At 45.4% G+C, this 19,786-nt stretch overlaps 2 protein-coding genes across 10 annotated transcripts in view; one reads left to right on the forward strand and one right to left on the reverse strand.

Moving 5' to 3' along the window:
- Positions 1–12,416, forward strand: part of Brd7 (bromodomain containing 7) — a 37,100-nt gene extending 24,684 nt beyond the window's left edge. Inside the window, exons 10-18 of one of the 2 annotated variants that reach the window (XM_048355640.1) lie at positions 3,206–3,313; positions 3,937–4,072; positions 6,600–6,711; positions 8,576–8,632; positions 11,153–11,264; positions 11,530–11,673; positions 11,849–11,992; positions 12,179–12,243; positions 12,371–12,416. In XM_048355640.1, coding sequence (XP_048211597.1) covers positions 3,206–3,313; positions 3,937–4,072; positions 6,600–6,711; positions 8,576–8,632; positions 11,153–11,264; positions 11,530–11,673; positions 11,849–11,992; positions 12,179–12,216 — 851 coding nt within the window. In that variant the 3' untranslated portion in view covers positions 12,217–12,243; positions 12,371–12,416. Of the gene's footprint in view, positions 1–3,205; positions 3,314–3,936; positions 4,073–6,599; positions 6,712–8,575; positions 8,633–11,152; positions 11,265–11,529; positions 11,674–11,848; positions 11,993–12,178 lie in introns of both variants that reach the window. The other variant, XM_048355639.1, reaches the window with a different exon arrangement.
- A 1,551-nt stretch (positions 12,417–13,967) lies between these two features.
- The window catches only part of Adcy7 (adenylate cyclase 7), a 35,877-nt gene continuing 30,058 nt past the window's right edge, over positions 13,968–19,786 (reverse strand). For 5 of the 8 annotated variants that reach the window (XM_048355645.1, XM_048355641.1, XM_048355643.1 and 2 more), the window contains 8 exons: positions 19,406–19,596; positions 18,680–18,773; positions 18,274–18,429; positions 17,691–17,837; positions 17,204–17,308; positions 16,954–17,068; positions 16,357–16,481; positions 13,968–16,207 (listed from right to left, as the gene is read on the reverse strand). In XM_048355645.1, the coding sequence (XP_048211602.1) occupies positions 16,061–16,207; positions 16,357–16,481; positions 16,954–17,068; positions 17,204–17,308; positions 17,691–17,837; positions 18,274–18,429; positions 18,680–18,773; positions 19,406–19,596 (1,080 nt within the window). In that variant the 3' untranslated portion in view covers positions 13,968–16,060. Of the gene's footprint in view, positions 16,208–16,356; positions 16,482–16,953; positions 17,069–17,203; positions 17,309–17,690; positions 17,838–18,273; positions 18,430–18,679; positions 18,774–19,405; positions 19,597–19,786 lie in introns of those variants that run through there. The other 3 variants (XM_048355644.1, XR_007212314.1, XM_048355647.1) reach the window with 3 other exon arrangements.

Below are 19,786 nucleotides of genomic sequence, written 5' to 3' on the forward strand. Positions count from 1 at the left end.
GCTATGAGAAAGTCACTGTCTTTGAAGCCATAGTTGAAACTAGATGTGTATAGTGGGGAGCAAACAGTAGATTCTTCTATCCCCTCAAACTGGGATGAGAGAAGAAGATACACACACACACACACACACACACATACAAATAATTGCAGGAAGTGTCATGAATGAATATGTGAATATTTGCCTTTCATGACTAAGTACTACAGAAGAAAAGTACATAGGAGAAGGTGCCTGCCTAGTGCCTGGGGTCAGGGAAGATGATGTGGATATGGTTGGGACTTGAGGTGAAAAACCTTGATGTAGCCAGTGAATAGCTTGGGACATTTGAAAACTTGAAAAGGCAGGCTTGTTGCTTAGTGCTGTGTTTTCCAAAAAAAAATCATTTTTAATTCATACAGATTTTTTTTTTGATCTGTCACAGGGCTTGAACTCAGGGCCTTAGTAATATCTCTGTGATTTTTTGCTCAAGGCTAGAGCTTTACCACTTTGAGCCACGGCACCACTTCCAGTTTTTTTTATGGTTAATTGGAGATTAGTCTCATGGACTTTCCTGCCTGGGCTGGCTTTGAACTGTGATCCTCAGATCTCAGCCTCCTGGGTAGCTAGGATTGCAGGTGTGAATCACTAGTACCCGGCTCATATGTACTTTTTTTTTTTTTGTCAGTTGTGAGGCTTGAACGCAGGGCATGGACTCTGGCCCTGGGCTTTTTCACTCAAGGCTAGCACTCTACCATTTAAGCCACAGTTCTACTTGATTTTTTTCTGAGAAGTTTATTGGAGATATCAGTCTCAGGGACTTTCCTGCCAAGCTGGCTTTGAACCGCCATCCTCAGATCTCAGCCTCCTGAGTAGCTAGGATTATAGGCATAAGCCACAGGCACCCAGCTTCATGTATACTTTTCACAGTAAAATTTTATATGGCTTTGGTCAAAGAAAGTATTATAAGTAAAAAAAAAATTGCTTTTTCAAGCAATTTTCATTGCTTTCATTCTTTTTAATGCTTTTTCAAGTGTAGCTATGGGGAGAATCCGGTAATGTGAGATGCAGCCAACTTGTTTAGGCCCTAAGGTATACCTGTTTCTTTGAAGATAGTACGTGGCGTCTATGTTGGCCTGCTTTCCCAGATGTCCAGCCCCCTGGGCATGAGCGGATGTAGCCAAAGCTGACTTGATGCTTGTGTGCCCACTTCTTCAGCAGGCCACTTTGCCACCTTCTCAGATTCATCTGCCCCTGATAGAGATCCCAGTGCACATTAGCTATCAAACACTGGTTATATGTAATACATGGAATCCTTACTGTCTTTAAGTATTTAGTCCTGATTTAGTCTTTTACTAATCTTTCTCTTGGTTTGCCTCTTGACATCTTTTTTCTTTTCTTTTCTGTTGGTCATGGGGCTTGATCTTGGGGCCTAGATAATGTCCCTGCACTCTTGCTCAAGGCTAGCTCTCTACCACTTTGGGCCACAATGCCACTTCCCATTTTCTGGTGGTTAATTGGAGATAAGAGTCTCATGGGGACTTTCCTGTCCAGGCTGGCTTTGAACCATGATTCTCAGATCCCAGCCTTCTGAGTAGCTAGAATTATAGGCATGAGCCTACCGGTGCCTGGCTACCGCTATCATCTTTAAATCAAACTGTTCTCTGGGAAGGGGAAGATCTGTATGTGTTCAAAGTATCTTATCCTGATTGCCTGTGGCAGCAGCCTCTATAGCAGATGATAGTGTTACAGAAACCAAGACTTCTTGTGAAGAACTGGGATTTAAACCTAGGGCAGGCACTCTGCCACTTGAGCCATGACCCCATCCCCAGGGGGGAAAAAGTACCTTTCTGATTTTGCTGATAGGACATGTAATGTCAGCTTCTTATGCTGTCTGCTTATATCATAGCCTGCTTATATCATAGAATTTCATAGCCTGATTTAACAAGAACACGTTTTTAAAGGCTCATACCCATTGCAGTAAGAATATTTCTGTCATAAACACTGATTTGTACTTAATACATTATGAGTTCTTTCTTTCTTTCTTTTTTTTTTTTCCAGTCCTGGGGCTTGAACTGGGGGCCCGAGCACTGTCCCTGGCTTCTTTTTTTTTTTTTTTTTCTCAAGGCTAACACTCTACCAGTTGAGCCACAGCACCTCTTCCAGCTTTTTCTGTTTATGTGGTGCTCAGGAATCAAGCCCAGGGTTTCATACTTGCTAGGCAAGCACTCTACCACTAGGCCACATCCCAGCCCACATGAATTCTTACTGGCTTTAATCCAGGTTTGCCCTGGTTTGGTCTTTTACTTACCTTTCTCCTGGTTTAAATCTGTATTTGGGAGTTTTGTTTTTTTTTTAACAAAAATGTATAAGTGAAGTATAATAGGATTATGAAGAATTCCTATGAGCACTACAGTTTAATGAGATGATCAGAATTTTCTTCTTTTTGGTCTGTCATGGGGCTTGAACTCAGGGCCTGGGCACTGTGTCTGAGCTTTTTTGCTCAAGGCTAGCACTCTGCCACTTTGAGCCACAGCACCACTTCCAGTTTATCAAAGATAGGAATGTCACATACTTTACTGCCTGGGCTGGCTTTGAACTGCAATGCTCAGATCTCATCTTCCTGAGTAGCTAGGATTATAGCTGTGAGCCACTGACAGCCCAGCTAAATTTTCTTAAAAGTGATTTGAGGGCTGGGGATATGGCCTAATGGCAAGAGAGCTTGCTTTGTATACATGAAGCTGCATTTGATTCCTCAGCACCACATATATAGAAAACGGCCAGAAGTGGCGCCATGGCTCAAGTGGCAAAGTGCTAGCCTTGAGCAGAAGGAAGACAGGGACAGTGCTCAGGCCCTGAGTTCAAGGCCCAGGACTGGCAAAAGAAAAAAAAAGTGATTTGAGCCAGGTGCTGGCTACTCAGGAGGCTGAACTCTGAGGATCACCGTTCAGAGCCAACCTAGGCAGTAAAGTCTGTGACACTTGTCTCCAATTAACCATCAAAAAGCCAGAAGTAGAGTTGTGGCTGAAGTTGTTAGATTGGTAGCCTTGAGCAAGAAAGCTGAGACAGCATCAGGCATGAGTTCAAGCCCCAGACCCCAGAACTGGTACACATACACACACACACACGATAGAATAAGGGCTATGCAACCTCCTCTACACCATGAAGATGACATGAAATAATACACATGAAAGCAGATGCCTTCTTCATTGTGCTTGGTTTTATGTCTTAGAACCAGGCTACTGCCCTGTGAGACTGGGAATGACAACTGGAAGACTTCAGTCTGGAGTGAATACCTTGCAGGGGTTCAAAGAGGATAAAAGGAACAAAGTAACCCCAGGTGAGCCTCCTGTATAGTCCTTTTTTTTTTTCCTCCTCTCTGTTTCAGGTAGAAATAGGAAGTGTAATTGCTTTATTCAGTAGCTTTCTTGGTGGTATTTTTGTAGTATCAATTAGCTATTAATTTCACAAGAAACTGGAAAATCGTGTATTAGTATTAAAAGTGAGTTTTATTCCTTTCCTTCTCCTTTGTAGAGAATAATTGACTTGGTTGCAGCTTCACAGATGCAGGTGGCCCTCTGTGTCTGAGACTCTTCATTCCCAAGTTCAACTCAGATGTTTTTTCTTACTCTCTAAGCCACACAGTATAACTATTTACAATATATTTGTACGGTAATTCATCTAGAGGCACCCTTGTATACTGAAGGATATATGTAGGTCCTTTGTGAATACCATGCAATTGTATAACTCAAGCATCCTTGATATTTTGTATCTGCATGGGGTCTTGGACCTATTTCCTGAGGATACCAGGAATGACTAGACCTGCTTGGGAGAAAAGTCTGTCTTAGATATATATGACAGTCAATGAAATAGATTAAATGCAGTATCTTCAGTACCTTTTAATAAGACAGGGGAAAATGCATTGACATAAATTCAGTAGTAATATATTTCATTTTTCAACAGTGTTATACTTGAATTATGGACCCTACAGTTCTTACGCCCCACATTACGACTCCACATTTGCAAACATTAGCAAGGATGATTCTGACCTAATCTATTCAACCTATGGGGAAGACTCTGGTCTTCCAAGTGATTTTAGGTGAGTCCCCAGTAAATATGCTAAGCACCACAGTTCTCTAAAATATTTCAAAAAGTACAGTATATGAGCAATATGTGATTTGTGGATAAGATGTATAAAGTTACGTGGAAAGATGTATAAAAGAATATGTTTAGAAATTTTTAAGTTATGAATAGTTACCATTTAATGGAAATGAAATATTTTAAGGAGAAAACATCTCTGATAATGGCATCTGCATTATTTTCTTAGAGAAATACCTTCTTAAACAGGTTATGTACTGTAACTGATAAATAATATCCAGGGGTTTCTTAACTCAAAATGTTCAGAAACCTGCTCTGCTGTAAAATTTTGTGTGTCCGTGAAGTTACTTCAAACGTGATGAGTTTGGGAATCTTTGGGACATTTTTCCTGAGCTGTGAGGTGTAAGATGTGCTGACATGATCCATAAGGCAACACAGAGCCTGTGATGGTATTTTACATACATCGTGTACCCAGCTACTGCAGCTTTGCCCCCGACTCCTAATGATACCCCAGTGTTCTTGTGCAACATGCTGAGCACTTTGCATGCATGCCATCAGCACAGTGAGGTAGCTTCTCAGTTTACCATGGTTGTGGCTCATAGCAGGACATTTAGCTTAGGTTTTCCTGTCATGTCACTGGGACCTTATGCATAAGAATTTAACCCTGTAGATTAACCAGTCCCCTGGTTTTCTGATCTCTTAAATGTGTGTGTGGTTTTGTTGCTTTTACAAGCAGGGGTCCCTAAGTTAGAAATTAGCTATGGTTTCAGAGCAAGCTGTTTTACATTCTTAGAAATCACCAGCTTGAGCACATTCTTTCTGCATTATTCATCTAGACATTGCACAAGTAGGCAATGTATGCGCACTGTGCTAGGTGCTGGGCGTCCCACAGGAAAACAGTGGTGATAGAGACTGGCTGTCCTGTCAGGTGGTGACATTGCTTTGAAGCAACGCACAGTGGTGAAGAAAGGCAAGACTGGTGGTAGGGAGGTCTTCCATAAGGAAGACTCAGAAGGTCAAACCAAGCCTGGTGGAGGTCAGGAAAGCAACCCTGAAAGCACCCTAATCCAAGAATTAGCCAAACCAGGAGAGTGAGCTGGGTCTGCCTTACCCTTCCAGGGTATAGCAAAAAGAACAGAAAGGAACAGAGCAGGTAGAGAATAAAATGGTGTGGTCACAGATCAGACTAGATCTTTGTAAGGACTGGAAGTTTCTGTTCAAATAGAGAGACTACTAGTTGTTTAAGTGGGGTTGTAGCTCATTCTGGCTTATGATTTTAAAAAGACCATTCTGTCTGCCATATGTAGCATAGACTGTAGGTGCAAGACAAGAACAGAAGTTTAGGAGACTGCAGTGGTGCACACTGAAATGGAGATTGGAAGGGTTTCCGTTTGAGGCCTGCCTGGGCAAAAGGTTAACATGACTGTCAGAGCCAACAAACCAGTGTGGTATCATACACCTGTCATCATAGTTATTCCGGGAGGACTTCATATGTAGGAAGCCCTCAACAAAAATAAAAACCCTAGCTGGGCACTAGTGGCTCATGCCTGGTTCAAAGCCAGCCTAGGCAGGGTAGTCCACCTCTTACCTCCAGCTAACCACCAAAAAGCCAGAAGTGGATCTGTAGTTCAAGTGGAAGAGTGCCACCCTTGAGTGAAAAAGCTAAAGGACAGGGCTAGGAATGTGGCTTAGTGGTAGAGTACTTGCCTAGCATGCTTGAGGCTGTGGGTTCAATTCCTCAGTACCACATAAACAAAAAAAATAATAATTTAAAAAAAATTTTTAAGCTAAAGGGGACAGTGCCCAGGCGGAGTTCAATCCCCAGTACCAGCACACACAAAATTTCAAAACCCTGCCCACAAGATAAGGCTAAAAAAGAACTGAGGTATTGTAATTCAAGTGATAGCACCTCTCCCTAGCAAGCACGAGGCACTGATTTCAAACCCTATCACCACCATAGGTGGGGATAGACAGTACCTCGTTGGGAAATTTTGTACAGATTGAAATGGGATGAGAGAGAAGTCAGAGGATGATTCTAGGGTTTCTTTCGGACTTAGCCTAAAAGGATGTACTTATTATTTATTGATAAGTAGGTGATTTGAGAGCACCACTTGGGGAGAATTTTAAGCATTTCCAGATTAAGCTTGGCATGCCTGTCTAAGTAGAGGGTGTAACTTTGAAAATTTTTAGAGTGTATTAAAATACTGAGGTGACCTTGAGGTCACCAGGGGAGGAGCTCAAAGCCCCAAGAACTGCCTGGGCCACCCCCTCACTAAGCTCTTATTTTTTCTTTGCATGGTTCTCAAAACATTTCATTTTCACTTTGTTCTTACTGTTGTTTAATTCTCTGTTGATGACAGATTTATCACTGGTAAATATGTAAACGCAGTATTGCTCTGGACATAAAGTTTTATATTGTGGTACGTAAGCCAAGGACATCTGATGGAAAGAGTTGGCTATGCCCCAGGATTTGAAGCCAGTGGTGATGATTTATGTAGAAGTCACTTTCCCAACCCTCTATCTTTCAGCATCCAGGAGTTTTTGGCCACATGCCAAGATTATCCATATGTTATGGCAGATAGTTTGCTGGATGTTTTAACAAAAGGAGGGCATTCTAGGACCCTACAGGAGTTGGAAACGGTAAGAATGCTGCTAAAGAAACAGGGCAGTTTATTCTTGGCTCTGAAATATTAGTCACTGGTTGTTATGAAACTCAAGATTAGCCAGTATGACAGCTGGACTCCATTCCCCTGGAAAGATGGCCTAGTGGGTGGGGGCTAAAGTGCAGGACAGTGTACAGAAAGGAATAACTTAACTATGAGGGTTCATGAGGGCCCAGATTGTCATTCTTCTAATCTTGGGGATGTAAGACTCAAAAATGAGGGCCAGGGCTGGGAATATGGCCTAGTGATCGAGTGCTCACCCTCGTGTACATGAAGCCCTGGGTTCAATTTCTCACCACCACATAAACAGAAAAGGCTGGAAGTGGTGCTATGGCTCAAGTGGTAGAGTGCTAGCCTTGAACAAAAAGAAGCCAGGGACAGTGCTCAGGACCTGAGTTCGAGCCCCAGGACTGGCAAAAAACAAAAAAAATGAGGGCCACAACTCAGAAGTTAGTGAGTGTTATATGTCCTAACAAAAAGGAAAGTCTTGCTCACTGGCTGGTAACAGCTAGCTAAAATGATAGGATATGCTCTTCCCTTGTGTAGTAATAGCACACGGTAGGAGCCTTAGAAAGTAAAGAGCTTTCTCATTGCTGTCTTCTAACTTACAAAGCTCTCACCAATGCAGAATTTTTGTTTCAAAGATTAGAACCTGAAAATGTTTCTTGTGATATAAAAGAGCATTGACAAAACATTCATGTCACCATAGTTAGAAGAGCTGGTTTCTCTTATTGGTGGCTATGACTATAATGCTTTGTCCATTGCCCACAACTGCATATGTGGTGGGTGCTCATGGGTGACTTGTCAGCAAGGTTGGGAGTCAGTGCCTCACAGGGTGACTGATGTAAAATGCTAGTGCATGAACTGCTTTCCTCATTTGACCTGAAAAATGCAAAACTACAACTAAAAATAAAGAGTTGAATTGCTTTTTTTGGTGAATATAGTCATGTATTTTAAAATGGATTGTTCTGCCCTTTTATTAGCAGTTCTTAAAATGTATCCTAGAAAATCAGTTTCTAGATATAGAGACAATATGTGGTTTATAATTTTTAAGAAAATAGCAATTGTTGGGGGCTGGGGATATGGCCTAGTGGCAAGAGTGCTTGCCTTGTTATACATGAGGCCCTGGGTTCGATTCCCCAGCACCACATATACAGAAAACGGCCAGAAGTGGCGCTGTGGCTCAAGTGGCAGAGTGCTAGCCTTGAGCAAAAAGAAGCTAGGGACAGTGCTCAGGCCCTGAGTTCAAGGCCCAGGACTGGCCAGAAAAAAGAAAATAGGTATTGTTAAATCACAATACAAATTTTGAAAGAAGACTATTGATGTGATGATGCACTTGTCTATGTGCAATTTCTCTGACGACTAGGATTAAACAAAAGTCCACATTCTGTACTATTTGCATATTTTACAGCTGTTTAAGGACATTGCTCTGGTAATAACACAATCCCTTCTCATCTTCTTGCCAGTCTTAACCTGTTACAAGGCTCCACTTACTTAGATATTCTATAATGTTTACCCATGATCAGGCATCACTGGTATATCAACTAACAAATACTCCAAAATGGTAATGATTATGTTTAATTCATTTTCATTTTAAAAGTTATATTCTGATACTGCTATCCTTTTTAATTAGCACACATTGGTTGTACAAGGAGGGGTTTGTTAGGTTTTTTCATACATGTATACAATGCATCCTGCATCCCTCTCTTTTCCCTCTCCCTTATCTCCTCCCCCCTTAAAATCCAGTTCGTACTCCTTTTCTCTTGCTATAAAAATTGACGCTTAGCTGTTTTCCTTTGTTGTCTGTGTTCATAAACTATTGTTTTTCTTTGTCCCTGTAGTCATCACCGGAAGATGAAGGCCAGTCAAGTACATTTGATACAGCTAAAGAAATGGAGGTGATTTTTTTCCCCCAGTACTGGGGATTAAGTCGGGGCTTTGCACTTGCTAGCATTCACTCTCAGCCACTTGAGCCACATTCCTAGTCCATTTTAAATGGAGAAAGAACTGAAAAACCTAAATGATAAAATTTTTGTTTATTTTAAAAATAAATACTCATTAGGTTTCATTTGATAACCTATGGAGAGTTTAGTACTATAGTCATTTTTGTAGAAGAGACATGTACACAAAGGATCCAAAACCAGTTTCCATACAGTGTAAAATACGTAGGTTGTGGGCACCCAGGAGGAGAAACCCACTGCTTTATAGTGCTGTCTGAACAAGGCTAGAAGATGAAGAAGCATTTGCTTTCCTAGAAAACAGGGCTAGGCATCTGAAGTCCTGAAACAGGTAAAACTGCATGGATAATGACAGATTGGTCTGAAAGCAAAGCACCTGTGCAGCAAGCTCAGTAGTGACCCAGAGTCCCTACTGGGTAAGGAGAATAGGTTAGGCTTTGAGTAGGAACCGTGGGATGAACCGTGCATTGCTAGAAAGCTGAGACAAAGATGGGATACTATGATCAAATGTGGAGAGGGGAATCTGTGAGACTTGTCTAAGCCAAAAAAATGACTAACATACTAACATTAAGATTGCTAATAAGGATTTGGGAGGGAATGAACGTGATCTAGTGCATTCAGTCTTGTAGGAAAGAGCACATCCTAAACAAGGAAAGGACACATCCTTCAGATGTGATAAATGTGATCTAGAGTATTGTTGCAGGAGTAGTCTTGGAATCTCAAGTCTGAGCTGTGGTGTGGCAGGTATGATCTGGCAGGTATGGGTATAAGGATAGATTCATTGCATCACTACAGTAGAACTCGGGATGAACATGTGGAAAGGCTGAAGGATAGCACTTTGGAGAAAAGCAGTAACTGAGTAAGGTAGGAAAGTTGTGAAAGGATGCTGAGCAGGAGGGGAGAGTTCAGCAGCATCAGCAGCAAACCAATCCAAGAAGAAACCTGAAAATGTCATTTTGTAGTACTGGAGTCTAGAATTCACAGCCTCTCATTTGCTAGGCAAGTGCTCTGCCTCTTAAGCTATGCCTCTAGTCGTTTGTAGTTTTTCCTTTTTCTTTCTTTTTTTTTTTTTTTTTTTTTTTGGCCAGTCCTGGGGCTTGGACTCAGGGCCTAAGCACTGTCCCTGGCTTCTTTTTGCTCAAGGTTAGCACTCTGCCACTTGAGCCACTTCTGGCCTTTTCTATATATGTGGTGCTAAGGAATCGAACCCAGGGCTCTATGTATACAAGGCAAGCACTCTTGCCTCTCGGCCATATTCCCAGCCCCGTAGTTTGTAGCCTTGATCACAGCAATCTCAGTAAAGTGGTGAGGGGGAAGGGTAGATGTCAAGAAGTTAAATGCCTAGAGGGAAGATGGACTAAACAGATGGAGGTGTGAGGCCAAGAAAGTGAAGGTATAGGTGGCACCCATGTTTTCCGGAAAGAAGAGCCAAGCAAGGTCATATGCTTAGTGAAGGAGCAAGAGTGAAAATCTTGAGAATAGGAAAATAAATTGGGTAAGAAATAAAGACTAAACACTACCAGTGGTTCACACCTATAATCCTAGCTACTCAGGATGCTGAGATCTGAGAATCACAGTTTGAAGCTAGCCCAGGCAGAAAAGTCCTTGAGACTTATCTCCAATTAAAATTTATCTCCCAGAAAAACCTAGGAGTGGCTCTGTGGCTCAAGTGGTAGAGTGTTAACCTTGAGTGGAAAGAACTCAGGCACAGCGCGCAGGCCCAGAGTTCAATCCCCCCAGAGCAACCCCCCAAAAAAGAAAAAACATTGAGAAGAATATGAGGGTCCCACTGAAGTGGTGAGCTATAAACGCATACTAGTGTCAGGTTGTGCAGTTGAAGTTTGTACTGCACACTTTGATCTTCTTTGTATGTAAAGAAGTCAAGTGTCCACACACTGGTTGAGCTTTGAGTGTAGTTATCCAGTAGAAATGGAACAATTATTTTGGCTACTTATCCGAGTTGTGGCATTCTGATGAAGAAGTGTTGAGGTTATGGAAACATTGAGCCTTATGATTCCAGAAATAAAACTGCCCTTCCTAAGGTTTTCTTTCTCCCATGCAGCCCTGGCAGCCTGGTTTGGATGCCTGGAGGAGACCCAGGAAGATTCTTATGCAACAGATCTATAAGAATGCACATTTATGGACTGACTGGACTGAAACATTTGCCCGAGTCTCCAAAGCATAGGCATTGTTGTTAGTATTGAGGCAGTGACAAGTCTCTTAGTACTTTATGAGGTGTATGATGCAGATTGTATAAGCTATAGTGATATTACAGAGAAGTGCTTTTTTTTTCCAAAATTTAAGAATAGCATTTTAAAAGGGTATTCTTGGAAGGCATTTTTAGTAGTCATAATAGGTAGAATAACTTTGCCTAGAAATATAGCCATCTTATTAATTTTTACTCAACACTGTCATGACTTAGCAAGCTCAAGTAATTGCCTTTTTTTTCTTTTGAGGCAGATTACAGAAGTAGAACCAGCAGGGCGTTTGGACTCTAGCACCCAAGACAGACTCACAGCACTGAAAGCAGTAACAAACTTTGGTGCTCCCATTGAAGTGTTTGACTCTGAAGGTGAGGATCTTAGGACACAGTGTGCTGGGAGCTGCACATCCCAGGCATTCGAGCATTACTGCCCACCTCAGTGGCAGCCATCCACCACAGGAAAACCAGGGCCAAATCAACTTACGTGAATACTAGAATGTGGCTATGCTCCTGGTTTTGTTTGAGGGGGAGGAGGCTAGGCAGTCAGTAGCAAGAGCCTGAATTGGAGGATTCACACTTCCGCACAGGATGAAACAGGTGTGCCCATGTCTTCTTTGGTGTCTTCTTACCACAGAGGCTGAGGTGTTCCAGAGGAAGCTTGACGAGACCACCAGATTGCTCAGGGAGCTCCAGGATGCGCAGAATGAGCGGCTGAGTACCAGGCCCCCTCCCAACATGATCTGTCTCTTGGGTCCCTCCTACAGAGAGATGCACCTTGGTATATTATGCCTCCAGCTTTTGGGATGAGGGGGGGTGTTACATAGAGGGAAATTGCTGAGTAACAGCACTGTAAAGTGCTGCATTTTCTCTGTATTTATCCATTTGCTACTGTATTCAATTTTTTTTTTAAGCAGTCACTTTTTGATACCTAGAACTATTTTTTTTCTTTCCAGCTGAACAAGTGACGAATAACCTAAAAGAACTTGCACAGCAGGTGACTCCAGGTGACATTGTGAGCACATACGGAGTTCGAAAAGCGATGGGGATTTCCATTCCTTGCCCCGTCGTGGCACAAAACCTCGTAGATTTGACAGAAGGTGCGTGCTCTGTTTCCCTGGGACAGTGGGGGGCTCTTGTATGTAGAACTAGTATATTTCTTGTGTTTTCAACCAAGTTGCAGTGGTGACCTAATTGCTGCTCTTTAGCCTTGAGTGTGGCACGAGGGCTGTCGGCTAGAGGTGGCTTGCCTTTATCACCCTCTCAGGACTGTCTTCTTCCCTCAGAGCTTGAAGACCCTAAGAAGGCTGATGCCGCTGAGTGAGGACCTGGTGGGAGCTCAAGCTTGCTGGTATTTGATTATATATTATGTACATATTTTCTTCATTCCAAACTTGGAAATGCCTTTCAGAAGATATTAACTATTCATAAATTGTGTTTTTAATTAAACTTGGAACAGTTAATTTTATATGTTCCAGAGATTGGACTTGTATTAGGTAATAAAGCTGAACCTGGGACTCCGAAGAGTACTGTGCATGTCCACCAAGTGCCCCTTGACCTTCCCTGGCTCAGAGTGTAACTACATCTTAATGGACCAAGTCCTCAAGATAAATTGGAATCCCTTCCTTTTGACCCTCCCCATTAAAGAAATTATTCCCTGGTAATTCTATGACTTACCAGACCTTATCTTAATAATTCAGAAATGAGCCCTTTGTGAGCAAGGCATCTAGCTTTGGCTGTTGTCATTCCTGGGTGGGTCTTTATCAGAGTAGTCGTAATGCTACTTCTGTTTTACACACAAGACAGCCCTGTCCAAGAGCTGGGGCATGGCTCAAGTGGTAGGGCAACTGTCTAGCAAATGCAAGGCCCTAAAAAATAAAAGAGCCGCCCATCCAGTGGGATCTTCCATTCTTATACCATGAAAACAAACACACTTAGAATAATTTTAGGATCTGCTAGTATTGCTCTACTGATGGGAAAAGGCACCTCCAGGAACCTCCCCAGCCCACCTACCAGGAAACTAGAGGCTAGGAGATTCTCAGCACTGTAACGTGCCTGGTATTTTTGTTTTTCCATTTTCGCAGTTATTTGGAACAATAGCAAAAGGATGAGCCAAAATCATCCTCCAGTAGACCAGGTTTTCTGTTTACTATTTTTCAAAGATCACCTCAAGCCATGCATCTGAGTATTTCCTCTTATCTGAAATATGGATGGCTGCTTAGCAGTCATTCAGTTGAGATAAAGATTACCTGTTAAAAAGTTAAAGAGTAGGTATATTGGTGTAAGACTGTAAAGCTCAGGAGGAACTGAAGTTCATACCAGCCTGAGCAAAAAATTAGCAAGACCCCTCCCCCATCCTCTCAGTCAACAGCCAGGTAGTTGAGTGATGTACCTGTCATCTCACCTAGATGGGAAACTATAGGGAGGAAGAGGCTGCCCCCAGACAGGAATGTGAGGCCCTACCTGAAAAATAGCTAAAGCAATAAAGGCTGAGGGCATGGCTCAGTGGTAGAGAACCTGCCTAGCAAGCACAAATCCAAGAATCCAAATTCCAGTACCAACAAAAGCAGTAATAAAAAATAAAAATACAGGGCTGGGAATGGGGCTTAGTAGTAGAGTGCTTACCTAGCATGCATGAAGCCCTAGGGTTGATTCCTCAGCACCACATACACCGAAAAAGCCAGAAGGGGTGCTGTGACTCAAGAGGTAGAGTGCTAGCCTTGAGTAAAAAGAAGCCAGGGACAGTTCACAGTCCCTGAGTCCCAAGCCCCAGTACTAGCCAAAAAGAAAAAAAGAAATTGGTATGGATATATAGCCTAATGCATTGAACAAATTATGTTTACTACTCATATGAAGCCCTTCTATAAAAAGCCCAAACAGGAAGCTATTCTGTATTTTTTCTTGGCTTAAAAAACCTTGAATTAATTTTAAAACTTACATAGGATATTCTTTTTAAAACTTAGTTGAAATATGCAATTTATCAAGTCTTTCTAGAGTCCGGTTTTCAGTCTGAAATATAATTTGGTAAGTTCCTTAAGACCAACAAGATGTTTATATTTTGAAGACCTCAGGACATTCAGGTTTCCATATTGCTAATTTAATGCATAAGAAGCAGCTAAATAAACACTGGTACTTTATAAATGAAACATTTAAAACAAATGGTAAACATCTATAAATACTCAACATACAGAATAGTTGTTTGCATGTACCAGCTTGAAGTATACCATGGGTGAGGCTCATCTTTCCTGTTGGGAAGATTCCATAGGAAGCAGGAAGTTTCCTTAGGAAGCAATAAGAAGACTTGTGTATTAATATCCCGTAGTTAGTGAGCTGCCTTAGTAGAAATTTTAAGCGTCTTGACCCATAGAGAAGGGTGTTGTTAGAAATATACTTGTTGCTATCATGAAAACAAAAGATTGACTACAAGTGAGTCCAAGCCCTGAACATTAAAAAAACTTAAGCAATCATCTTAGCACAGTACTTTAATTGCAGCTAACAATACAAGAATGGTAACTCCTGGCTAGGCTTTCTGTTACTGAAATAAAATGTGACGAACAGCGGGAGGGTGGCAGGTGTTGACTCAGTGAGGCCGGGCCTTGCCTCCTCTGGAACTTTCTGCCTCACCAGTGGAGTTGAACACAGATTTCACTACAGGGTTTGCCTGAAACCAGTCCTTGTGTGACAGATCGGCTTAAACAAGGCCTCAGCCCTGCTCCAGCATGTCAGCCATAAGATTCCTTTATACAGCAGGTTCTTCTGCTGTGGGGACTGGTTCCAGGTACGTACAAGGGCATCAGAGCAGCCTCCGCCCCATGACAGACACCCTGGTGAAGGTCACAACTCATCACACACCTGGCAGGTCAGGTGTCCTGGCTGTAATCCTATGTGCAGGATTTTCTAGGTAACTCCAGGTCTGTGAATGGCTTCTAAGAATCATGCCATGTTGAGAAGCTCGGTGGCTGGTCATGAAGTGAAGACCACTCAGTATAAAAGAATGAGCTCCGTCATTTCTTACCTTGAAACAGGCTGCCTTTTTTCACTTGTGGAGCTGGAGTGTAGTATGCAGTCTTGCAAAGCTGGCTTTTTTCCTTGACTCGTTGGGACAAGAAAGGGCTCAGCATTTAGGAGAGGCTGGCTGGGCAGTGCTGGATTTGAACTCAAGGCCTCTCACTTGAGTCGCACACCTGGCTGAGCCTCCTGATGTTGAAGTTTCCCAGATTGAGCTGTGAAGACTCAAATCAAGAGAGCACAGCCTGTCCAAGTTCTCCCACAACAAACACAAAAAAGACAGGCATGGTGGTGCACACCTGTAATCCCAGCATTCAGAGTGGGCGGAAGAGGACTGTCAGTTCCAAGCTAGCCAGGGGGCTACACAGTAAAAAACCTTGTCTGAAAAAGAAAAGGTCAGGCACTGGCTACCAAATGTGAATAAATATGCAGCATATAGCCAGGTTGCTGGTGGCTCACACCTGCAATCCTAGCTGCTCAGATGTTCAAGGATCTGAGGATCCAGGTTCAAAGCCAACTCACATGGAAAAAATCCCCAAGATTCTGATTTCCAATTAACCAGCAAAAAGCCAGAAGTGGAAGTGGGCTCAAGTATGAGCATGAGGTCCCAGAACTGCCCCCCCCCCCAAAAAAAAGACATAATTGATAGTTGAAAACCATGCACGCTGAGAGAGAGCACGCTCAAAAATTGGTAGTCAGGAAAGAGTATTCCTATTTCAAGCCTTTCAGCTTACTGAACGTAGTCCCAGAAGACTTCTATCAAAGTTGCCTGACTCCAGGTCCAGGCTTGATCCTCCTTGCTGTGGGCCACATTCCTCAGGACTCATCCCCCATAAACACCCAGGATACTGGACATAGCCCTATTACATGTGGTCAGTGGTTAAAGAAATAATACACTGGTGACATTTGCCAGAATGCTTGTCCTTCTGGGAAGAACAAACTCCAACCCAGACTGCACAGCCCAGCCTAGTCTTCTGCTGACCTGCACAGGATGTCAGCTGATGGGGAAACACATAGGGTGATGGCGGAGGTTAAAGTGTCGTCCAAGCAACCCTGCTAACGAGCTGGCAGTGAGCCACAGCAAAGCCCTAGAAGGCTGTTTCCATGACCACGGGGTTGGGTCTTGGTTTGCAGTGAAGGAGACTGACCACTCAGAGTCCTCAGTTCAGCCCCAGGCCTTGAAACTTGGCAGTGTCCGTACACACAAAGTAAGTTCGCAGCTCGCCTTTGCCCTTGACGTTGATGAGCCCCCGGCATTCACAGGAGTAACCTAGTCTCTGGAGGATGGTGCATGTCTCTTCAGTAACCTGGGCACAAGAAGCCTGCTTGAGTAAGGACAGGTCAGGCAACAGTTCCTCGTACCTGCCTTCTCTCTGCCACAGCCATGCTGTGGCAAGGCCACCCTTGTAGGAGGGTCTTTCCCCCTGGGTCATGTTCCCTCCCCGTGGGTTGCTACCTGGATTCTGCCCAGTTCTCCAGTGCTCTCCATGCGGCTGGCAACGTTGACTGCGTTTCCCCAGATGTCATACTGAGGTTTTCGGGCCCCAATTACTCCAGCAATCACAGGCCCATGGTTTATGCCTGAGGATAATGTTTGCAGTTGGCCAACTACAGAAACAAAGCTCAGGCGTCTGCACTGGAAGAGCCCATGGTCCAGCCCCAACCACAAAAAGGTACCCGTGCAGTATGGCCTGTGGTATGAGAAAGGCCTGCCCTGCCTGGCACTGGCCCAGGCTCCATGAAGCAGGAAACCTGGTTTTGTCAGGAACACTTAGGGCATGTGCCAGTCCCCCCAACATGCTAACAAAGTACCCACTCAGCTAGCTGGCTAGTTTGAAGGTCCCCCGTTGACAACCATGATTTAGGTTCTGCATTTTCTGCAGTTCTGTATTATCAGAGGCAGCCACATAAGCAGAATGCAAAGGTCAGAATAACGATTCAGCTTCCAGGCTTGTGGGATCGGGGCTGCTGACACTTCAAAGCAGGTATGGTATACCAGACAGGCCTGAAGCCCCTGACGCAGGGGCTGCCCTGCTTCCCCACCCCGGCTCACCGACACGCAGGCGAAAGGAGTTGAAGGAGTGCCTGTTGATCCCGTCCAGCTTGCTCATCAGCGCGATGCTGAAGTCCACCATGACGCCAATGTGTGTGTGCTGCCGCTCCAGGTCCTGCAGCACAACCATACCCCACCACAGGCCCTTGACACACTTATCTCCCCGTGCCCTACAGGGCCTCACCACCATGGAGAATCTCCCCGCTTTGCCCCCCTCAAAGGACAGCAGAGTACTTCGGTAATGGAGTACCTGGTTCTCATTCCCCGAAGGGGCACTGAGTCCCGCAGCTGCCATGTAGGTGCTGCCAATGGTTTTGATCTTCTCCACGCCACTGAACTTGGGCTTCAGCAGCAGCTGTGGGGAACCAAGAAAGCCAGCCAGTGCAGCCTTGCCACATGCGTGTGCGCGCACACACACCCTCCCTCACCCTTCTCTGAAAGGACAAACATACTGATCCACCCACAAGGGGGCAGTTGTCACAGAGTTGTGCCCGACCTGCTTTCTTAAGGAACGCAATAAGGAAGCTTAAGCAATAAGCGTCTAGCCCTGTCAGACTTACAAGGACCTAGCTATAGGCTTAGAGCTGCCCAGCAGAGGCTGAAGTAAAGGTGAGCTCACTCAGTGCACACAAATGCATTCCTTGATAGGGACTGCCTTTAGCTAGTGTGCTATGGGCCAGCCCAGGCCCTCTCCAGTGCCCAGTGTGTGCAGGAGCCACCCCCGCCTCCGCCTGCACCTCATCGAAGTCAGCGATGATCTCGTTCAGCAGGCGCAGGCACTCCAGTCCCTCTTTGTTGACGTCACACTCCGTGTAGAACACTTTGAAGTCTGGCACGGACGCGAACATGACACAGACACAGTCATAGGACTGATGGTACCAGTCCTGTGGCAGGGCAGGGAAGAAATGGCACTGTAAGGCCACCGAGCCTCAAAGTGACATCTGCTGCCGAGCAGTGCAGGGGGGCAGGGAGAGCCCTCAGCCCAGCTGTCAGAACATCTGAACGCAGTGGGGGGGAGAGAAGGGCTGAGTGGTGGCTGAGGCACCAGCTGGGCCTGAAACCCTGGGGCTGGAGGGTGCAGGAGGAGGAAACTGGGTTCTACACTGAGCAAGCAGACCGGTGGTGGGAATCCCAATGTCTCGTTGAAATTTCCAGAGTTGGCCCTCATGACAGTCCCAGAGGAGAAAGTCAAGGCCACACAACCCAGACTCTCCAGCACCACATACTGCCTCCAAGCATGCTGGTAAGGATCCTGAGACCTGAGCCACTGCCAGCCGATGGGGTCAGAGATCCCACACCCACTTCACTCTTCCTGCATACCTCATTCAACTTGTCTCCAATGAAGTGGGCTGCCACATGGGCCGGCAGGACATTCTCCAGGAGAAGGCGGTTCACATTTTCCATGGTCTCAAACTCCTCGTGCTCCTTCTTGAACTTCTTCTTCCACAAACAATCCAGGCGGCAGTAATAGTCGATCTGCAAACTAGGGAAGGTCAGTACCTGGTGGCAGGCCTCACCTGAGGGGCTGGTAGGCTCTGCTGTGGCAGGGAGCCCAAGCTAGCCCAGTATTTCTGCTGCCTGGGGACGGGCGGGGGGACCAGGACAGGGAGCCCTGCCCTGCCTGAGGACCTCAGCCTTAGCAACAAGACTAATTTCTTGGCATTTGAGGCCCTCTGTGCCCCACCCTCCCTACCAGGACCCAGGAAGCTAAAGAGCCTGCGCACACCTGTCTGGATAGCATGACCAGAGTGCTGTAGAACAGAACCAGGTAGAAGTTGATCATGGTCTTCAGGTCCCTGGGTGACCAGTCCAGGGCGCTGCTGGATGGGAGGCAGGAGTCAGCAGTGTTCCAAGAACTGGGGTGCAGACAGTGTGCATGGTGTGGGCAGGAGACAAGAATATTCATCTGCACAGGGAAGAGAGAGCCTGGGGACTGGACAGGGGCTTGCTGAGGAGAGATCTAAGTTCCCCAGGAAGCGGCAGACAGGCTGGGTGGGGGGTTGTAAGGGGACTATGGGCTCCTGGCAGGAAGCCAGACAGACTGGTGAACTGACAGCAGATGGCCAGGCTTTTCTCCGTGGATTCCTAAGATTTCATCCTTGACTCAAGGGAGCCATTCCCACTCCCTGATCAAGGGCTTCTAGAACTCCCACACCCCAGCCTGGCCCAGGCTGTTGTGCTGGCCAGATAGCAATCCCGAGGTATCTCAGAGGGCTCGGCTGGCTCAGGTCCCTGTCACTGACTCAGCTGTCCAGGAACAGGATGAGCCCAGAGAACCCACCAGTGAGCCACTCCTCAGCTCTGAGCACTGGCCCCTGGACCACGTACGCCTAGCAGGACCCAGATACGGATGGCACAGCTTCCCCAGGAAAGACAGAGCAAGCCAGAGTGCCACAGCGTGCCACAGACAGATGGCAGTGTCATCCCGGCAGTGAGGTGTGGCAGGCCCTACCTGGAGGTGAGGTTGGCCTGGGTGAGATTACCAGGGCTGTGGGCACAGTGGTCCTGCCAGCACCGGGAGAGGTTGAAGAGCACCAGGTAGGCCACCAGGGCCACCGTCAGCAGCACGACCTTCAACTCCAGGCTCATCCGCAGGAAGACGGAGCAGGCGATGAAGCCCAGGATACAGCTGCAGCTATAGTACTAGGGGTGAGGTAGTACCCTGCTGTCCATCACCAGGAGGTGTTAGCACTCACACCCCCAGGACCCCTAGCTCCCCCAATTCCCCATGGGCACCCTTCTGCCCACTTCCCAGAGCCAATGAGCTCGGAAACTGTAGGTGCTGTGTGGAGCTCATGGACCAAGGGCCAGGCCGCCATGGGCACACCTGAAC

This window comes from Perognathus longimembris, chromosome 10, assembly GCF_023159225.1.
Source record: "Perognathus longimembris pacificus isolate PPM17 chromosome 10, ASM2315922v1, whole genome shotgun sequence".
NCBI classification, from domain to species: Eukaryota; Metazoa; Chordata; class Mammalia; order Rodentia; family Heteromyidae; genus Perognathus; species Perognathus longimembris.